We start from the raw sequence: 7,758 nt of genomic DNA on the forward strand, positions 1-7,758 counted from the left end.
GAAGTGGACCGTACACGGGGCCTGTCACCACACAGTACCACAGAACAACTGCAGCTGGTCCTCCCTATCACTGTTCTCACTAGTCTGAAAAGACTGCGAGTGAGACACAGCCCTGCCTCAGCACAGTCCAAGATACATAGCAACCTGGAAGAACAGTCCCTACTCCACCAAGTTCCCATTGCCACCATCACCTGCAAACGCTTGGCCACGTATGTACACACAGACGCACATGTACAAAAGGGAAGACCCAGACATTCAACATAGAAAAGATATGGATGTGCTAAAAATCGCACAGAACCTGCTTCATCTCCAAACCTCAGAAATGGTCCAGGCCCTGTGTCAGACCACTGCCCAGGGGCAGGCAACACAGGGTCCCTCAGCACAAGGCCCCCAGGCCCAGCACCCAGAGCTGCTGAGGAGTGGGGAGGTGTACATGCAGCCACTGGTGCTGGGCTACAGCAGGGTGCGGTGTGCATGTGGACTTTCAGGAGATGGATGTAGCTCAGGATGGTGTCAGCCACTCCCCGCAGAGGAACCACCCTTTATGGCACAAATAAGGTGGGGGGAGGGCTGGGTCCAGGGGCATTCAACAGGAGGTTGTGGGAGGGGGTGCCCAGGGCTCCAGAGTGGAGAGACAGAAGACCCCAAGTGCCAAGTGTCCAGGGCCTCAGCCCCACTCCAGAGCTTCCTCCTGGGGAGCCATGCACAGCAATGTCGGGAGGGACCTTAGGGTGGAGCTGCACCTCCAGCCAGAGCCCAGGTGGAACAACAGAGCAGAGTGCAACCTCCTCCCAAGCTCTCTCTCAGAACCTCAGGTACCAGAGCCCCAGGTGAGCCCAGTCCAGGCCAGGGTCACCTCAGTGTTCACAGCCTGGCCTGTGGGGAGCAGCCACTGCAGCAACCTCAGAGGTCATCTCCTGAAGCAGATTCACTGCCTATACCACGCTGACAGTCCAGGAGAGCCCTGCTGGGTGTCCAGTGAGGCACATGGTGGCAGCCTTTGTGCCACCTGCCTGTGGCTTGGCAACTGGTCAGCATACATCTCTGGACAGCACACTGCCAGCGAGCAAGCCAACCAAAGACATGCTGGGTTTGGCCATAGCCCACAGTACCTTCTTGTTCCCTGCTTCTAAACACGTGGTCTGAACAAACTTTGTCACTCTTCTGTCATTTAAAAAGGAGGAGACAGTGACTCAAAGCTATGCATGGTTTTGAAGCCCTCAAGGAAACTTAGTGCAGGCGTTTGCTCTTCTCAGCAGGAGGCAGCCACAGTCTCTATGTACACACGTGTGCCAGGTGGGTATGTGGCAGTGGGCAGGTCCAGGCTGAGGCAGGCGCCATTCAAGTCTCCCACGAAGACCAGTGTTTTTAACAGCTGACAGGTGCTCCCAGCCTGTTGGGGCATGAGCTGGACCGTCTATACCACGGTGTTGAGGGAGCTGTGGTTGTGGTGGCTGCCCCCTGGTAGGGCCTCTGTGGCTGGGGCACTCCCACTCTGGGCAGGGTCGGGGGGCACAAGCAGGGCACTGCTGCTGTCAGAGGAATCTTCCAGGTCTGCCAGAGAGGCCCCCACAGCAGGCAAAGGCTGCTCCAGGCGCCGGTGCAGCATGCCTTCACTGCCACCATCCCCTGGGATTGATGGGCTGGCCTCTGCGGGCTCAAATGCATCATCATCTGTAAGAGAAGACAGAGGGGTATCAGAGGCAGGTACAGGTCTAGTACAGGAGATGCAGGGGGACTGAACAGAACCAGTGGATATTCCTCCTGCCTGAACATCCCCACTATTCCTGGGTGGTCAGAAGGATCTGGTAGTCCTCCTAGGTCTGATTCTGAAGGGGAAGCCTGCCCCACAGAGACCCTATTGTACACACCACCCCATGGCCAGGCACCCAGTATGTACAAGGTACAGGGCACAGCCTGGACAGCAGACACAGGTCTGTCCTGCCATCACAACACACTGACAGTCACCAGAACCAAGGTGGCCAGTGTAAGAAAACCATCTTAGGTTAAAACTGGGCTTGGAGGGAAGGCAGTGGCAGCCTTGGAGGGAAGGCAGTGGCAGCATTTGCTGTTAGGTAGTTACTGGGCTCAGGTGGTGGAAGGACATTCAGGAGTTGACTAGAACATGGCAACCAGGGCACAGGCCACAGGGTCACAGTGGGCAGCCTCAAAACCACACAGACATCTGCAAAAAAGCTCTGGTCCAAGGGAAGCTCTGTGGTGCTTGTTCCGCCTGCTCCCATAACTGCAGGTTGTTTCTGGAAGCTGACAGCGTGAGGCCCCAGTGATACGCCACAATCCTAGCTAACTCCCCATAGCCTGGGCCTGCCCCATGGAGGCATCTGGGACCCGCTGTCACCCAGTAGCATCCCGTGCAGAAAGCTCATCCTACCCTGGCAGACTGTGACAATCTGCATCATCTGACTAAATGAACAGACAGGACTAAGACCTTTCAGCACAGCAGTGCCAGCCTCACAATACCCATTATGCTGAGGTGCATGAGTACACAGAATGCCAGCTGCCTGGGGATAGCACTGCCTGCAGCTGTACTGCAAGTGTGTGTGTTACTGCACACCAGAGACAGGGACAGGACAGGCAAAGGATGGGGGAGTGGCAACTGACACTCCACCTTATCTATACAGACCTGTGAGGAATCATTCCAATGTTAGATGGGTGATAAATTCAAGCAACTAGCCAGCGTCAGAGAACCAGCACATTCTTCCCACTTCTTGGAGCTGCCTCTCAACATGACACAAGGGACTATTACTGTTGCTTCAGCTCATGTGTCTTTACAGCCAAGTGACTGGCTGTTGGGTCTGGTCAACCCCATCCCTGCGATCACCAGTGCCCGGCTCTCCAGCTCACCACAGAGGGCCTGAGGGCTGCCCAGCTAATGGGAGAAAAGAGGGATACCAGGCCTCCCCAGAGCTCTCTGTACAGATACTCTGAAGGAGGCCAGGGTAGAGAGACCAGGACCCTTTGCACATAGGCCACCCTGGGAAGAACCTTAAGGGGATATCAAAGAGCAGGCCAGAGAAGACTACAAAGAAGTCTAGCCCTCCAGAGTCAGATTGCTTTGTGTTCCCTCTCTCTGGGGTGAAGGCACCTGCAGGGTCATAGAACATGCTGTCTGGGTTGATGGAAGCCTCGTAGGGTGGTGGTGGGTCATCGGGCTGGTCGATGTCTGGGCACTTGTAAGCTGTATAGGGAGGCGGAGGGTCGTGGAAGTGGAAAGTCCCGCCTTCTCCGTCGTCAGAAAGATGCAGTGGCGTGAGGCCCGTGCCAAACCTGTCTGGGCCGTAATCAAAGCCAGGGATCCTGCGGCCGAGGTTGAAGTGGTGCACTGGGCCATCAAAAACAAGGAATGGAAACACAGCAGCGTCACTTGGAGGCAGGCTGCCTGGCTCCTGACCCCCCATCCTGCCCCTGAGGTTGGGCTTGCCATCCCTGAATGCCACATACCTGTGCTTAACTGCCCCCATCAGCCACATTTGGCATGCCCATGAGATACCCAACCTGGCCTGAACCTCCACCCGTGGCTTGCTCCACAGTGTATCCCACCCTCACCCATATGCAACCCATCCCTCTGTCCTGACACTTCTGCCAGACCCAGCCTCAGGACTGCCCATACCCCTCTAGCTGTAACATGTTCCTGGGTATCTAACCCACAGAAGTCTCTGAGTCCTGACCACCCTGAGGCTTGGTGAGAACAAAGAGGGTCTCAGCAGGAACTTTCCTGGCCCACAAGTGAGGAAAACCAGGATCCAGTCACATGCGGCCTTCAAACCTGGGTGCCCTGGAAGGTACCAGGGGCCCCTAACAGCAGCAGGCAAGGTTCCCTACCCCTCATCTCCACCTGCCCACATGGGGCCTGTGCTGGGACTGGGGAGCTCAAGGAGACAAGGGGTGATTTCAAGGGTGCAGGCTGTTGCAGAGGGGCCTTCTAGCTAGGCTTGGTACACTTGGCCTGAGGAGAACAAGCTACACTTTCTAAGTTGCCTAATGGACACTGGTGACTTCTGCTCCTCCTCCTCCAGCAGGTGGTCCCCACACAAGGCCCAGGCCATAGGAAAAGCCCACATCATGGGGATGCAGGGCCCAGGTCCCATCTCTAATCTCAAAGTCCACAGACAGTTCGTCAAGGGCCTGTGTCTGCCTTCCCAAGAAAGCCAGGAGCAGGTGTGTGGGTGGGAAGGGACATCTCCAGGCAGTCTTCTTCTATGGGGAAAGGGCCAACCCCTCCCACCAAGAAAATGCTGCCTTGGGGGGACATAGCCTAGGACAGGGAGACCTAGAGGAGGGCTGGAGGCTATCACTGTGTCCCACAGCAGGCACTCACAGTTTGCACCAATCAGGGACTCAATGCGCTCCCGGCGCCTTTGGCGCAGCCTGTGAACCATGAAGAGCAGCAGAGACAGGATGAGGAAGGAGGAGATACAGCTGACAACCAGACGCATCCCACTGGCCATGGAGTCAAACAGGCTGTTGCCATCTGTTGGGGAGTAGGAGGCGGAAGGAAATAGCCACTCTGAAAAGGGGGCTGGAAGACGCTGCCGCCCTCCTTCCCAGGCCCACTGTATAGACAAGGAACATTTGTTCCCCAACTCGCTGTACTTAACAATCTCTTAGGATAGATGGTGAAATAAAGTCACTCAAAATCAAGAATATGGTGACAACATTAAAAGCAGAAAAGTAAATCCCAGGTCAGGAGGAAAGTCTCCACACCCAGCCCCTGCAGGGTGCCCTCCACTAGGCCTTGGAAGGCTGTTGAGCAAATGCCCACCTACCACTTGAGTAAGGAAGCAGGGTCCCCTGTCCCAAGATTGGCATTTCTAGCCATGTGTGCCCAGGTGCTGTGAGGAAGCAACCTTCCTACTGAGGCCAAACACCCTTCTCTAGTGAGGGGTTGTGCAAAGGCCACCGCTTGTACCTTCCTTACTCACCAGGACATGACCTCACCACACATGCCACGTGGCACTGTCACACAGACAATGTAGAGAAGCATTTTCTTCCTTTCTTTCTTTCTTTTTTTTTTTTAAACAGACACAGTCTCGATCTGTTGCCCAGGCTAGAGTGCAGTGGTACAATCATGGTTCATAGCAGCCTCTAACTCCTGGCCTCAAGTGATCCACCCCCGTCTCCTGAGTAGCTGTAACTAACAGGCATGAACCACCACACCTGGCTAATTAAAAAAAATTTTTTTAGAGACAGGATCTTGCTATGTTTCCCAGGTTGGTCTTGAACTCTTCTCATACAATCCTCTCACCGTGGCCTTCCAAAGCACTGGGATTATAGGCATGAGCCAACACGCATGGCCAAGTAGCATTTTCAATTACATCCAGTGCTCTGGAAACAACAAAGCAGGGGCAAGGGATAAAGGCAAAAGGTGGCACGTGCCCTGTCTAATGGTAGGCAGGAAGGCTTTCTTTTTGTCTGAGGCCTCAGGCTCTTTGAAGGAAGGTGCTCAGTTACCCGTAAGAATAAGCCAGGGGAAGGCGAGGCAGCTACCCTGTCACCAAGGGAGCTGGGGAGGGTCAGGTGGGCAGGGGTCTCACAGATGGAGGCAGCTGCTATGGAGAGAACAGGTTGCAGGGAAGGAGCATGGGGTGTCGGGAAGCCAGTGAGGAGGCACCTGTGGTGTCAGAGGTTGAAATGATAGAGGCCTGGATGGGGGTAGTGATAGATGGGGAGAAGTGAGAGCACAGGGTGCATGAGGGACTGGGACGTGCCATGACTTGCTGATGGACTGGGTAGAGGACATACTGGTAGCTGCATGGGGGAAGGGAATAGCTGCAGTTCAATACCCATCACTCACAGTGACTGGTCAACTCAGGTATCCTTTAACAAATGAGCCCTAACAGCAGCTATGAGCAAAGCTCATCCTAGCAATCCTCAACAAGCCTTGGCAGGGAAAGCTTACCCCATCACACACAGTCCCAGGCACATACATGCAGATGGGAGCTTGGACACCTGAGGATGGGCTTCACCACAGTGCACACAGTGCTGGGTCCCATAGGTGCCCTGCCAGTCACACCCACTCACTGTGCACACCCACATACATACACAGGTGTAGGAGGGCTGGACCTCTGCTGGGAGAATGGGGGCAAAGGCATGAAGCTGAGGTCTGGCCAAGCTTGAGGCTAAGAAGCGATAGGTCCAAGTTGTTGTGCCTTTCTCAGCCTATACTGGGACTTTCCATCCTTTTGGTGGTCACCACCTGGGGGAGTGTGTATTTAGTGGGTGGGGGCCAAGGACACTGCTCAATGTCCTACTTTGCAAAGGACAGCTCCCATCACACAATATCTGGTCCAAATGTCGACAGTGCTGAGGCAAGAAGATCCTGCCCTGGGGAGAGTGCACACCAGGGTTCGTCAGGTGCTCACTGTAGCTGGAACTACAGGCACATGCTACCACACCTGGCTAATTTTTAATTTATTGTAGAGACAAAGTCTCACCAAGTTGCCCAGGCTGGTCTCGAACCTGTGGGCTCTGGCAATCCACTAGCCTTCGCTTCCCAAAGTGCTGGGATTATACGCTGAGCTAACCGAGCCTGGTTGAGAGTAGTTTCTAAATCTCCATCAGAGACAGCAAGTGGAGCAGGTCAGCAGGGATCAGAAGCTAAGGCCTTGAACCCCAATGTATCTGCCAGTTGCACCAGTCACACCCCTCACCACACCTCTTGGAGCCTCACATCAGGGATGCCCCTAAGCATTAGTGCAAGGGGGGCAGAGAACAGTGTGAGTTCCAGTTGTTCTGCACTTTGGACACTACTCAGTACTGTCGGTTTCATTACTTCACCCTTTTGGCCAGGCGTGGTGCCCCATGTGGATTTGTTTCCCTAATGGCCAATATTGAGCATCTTTCCAGGTGCTGACTGCCATCATATATCTTCTTTGGTCAAGTGTAAATTTAAACATTTCTTAAAAACCATTTTTAGTAGGATTGTTTTCCTATTACTGAATTTTTAGAGTTCTTCACATGTTCTGAATGTAAAACCTGTCTGATTTGTGTTTAACAATTTTTTAAAATTTTGCCAGTGGCTTGGCTTTTCATTTCCTTAACAGCATCTTTCAAAGAGCACACGTTTTCAATATTGATGAAGTCTAATTTATCGATATTTTCTTTTAAAGATCATGCTAAAAATGCCTATCCCATGGTCACCAAGGTCTCTCTCCTATGTTTTCTTCTAGATGGTTTTTTTTGTTGTTTGTTTTTTTGTTTTTGAGTTAGAGTCTCACTCTGTCGCCCAGGCTAGAGTGCAGTAGCATGCTTCCAGCCACTGCAGCCTTGACCTACTGGGCTCCGATGATCCTTCCGCCTTAGCCTTCCAAGTAGCCAGAACTACAGGCGCATGCTACCACACCTGGCTAATTTTTTTTTTTTTTTTTTAATTGTAGAGACAAGGTCTCGCCAAGTTGCCTGGGTGGGTCTTGAAGCCGCAGGCTCAGGGAATCCGCTTGCCTCAGCCTCCCAAAGTGCTGGGATTACAGGCTGAGTCATCGAGCCTGGCCTTCCAGAAGTTTTATAATTTAAGGTTTTACAGTTAAGTCTGTGGCTTTTCTTTTTTTTTGGAGTCAGAGTCTCATTCTGTTGCCCAAGCTAGAAGAGCGCACTGGTTCAATCACACCTCACTGCAGCCTTGACCTGCTGGGCTTAGGCAATCCTTCCACCTCAGCCTCCTGAGTAGCTGGGACTACAGACAGGCATGCACTATCACACTCGGCTAATTTTTATTATTTTAAAAGTTTTTGTAGCCGG

The 7,758-nt window shown here is 53.2% G+C and overlaps 1 protein-coding gene across 1 annotated transcript in view; it reads right to left on the bottom strand.

Moving 5' to 3' along the window:
• Positions 1–368: 368 nt before the first annotated feature.
• The window catches only part of DGCR2 (DiGeorge syndrome critical region gene 2), a 79,666-nt gene continuing 72,276 nt past the window's right edge, over positions 369–7,758 (bottom strand). The window contains exons 8-10 of the mRNA XM_008055787.2: positions 4,340–4,492; positions 3,107–3,343; positions 369–1,674 (exon numbers count right to left, since the gene is read on the bottom strand). Of these exons, the coding sequence (XP_008053978.1) occupies positions 1,418–1,674; positions 3,107–3,343; positions 4,340–4,492 (647 nt within the window). The 3' untranslated portion in view covers positions 369–1,417. The remainder of the gene's footprint in view (positions 1,675–3,106; positions 3,344–4,339; positions 4,493–7,758) is intronic.

This window comes from Carlito syrichta, unplaced genomic scaffold (genome assembly GCF_000164805.1).
Source record: "Carlito syrichta isolate Samal-C Ts95f unplaced genomic scaffold, Tarsius_syrichta-2.0.1 Scaffold301954, whole genome shotgun sequence".
Classification (NCBI taxonomy): Eukaryota; Metazoa; Chordata; class Mammalia; order Primates; family Tarsiidae; genus Carlito; species Carlito syrichta.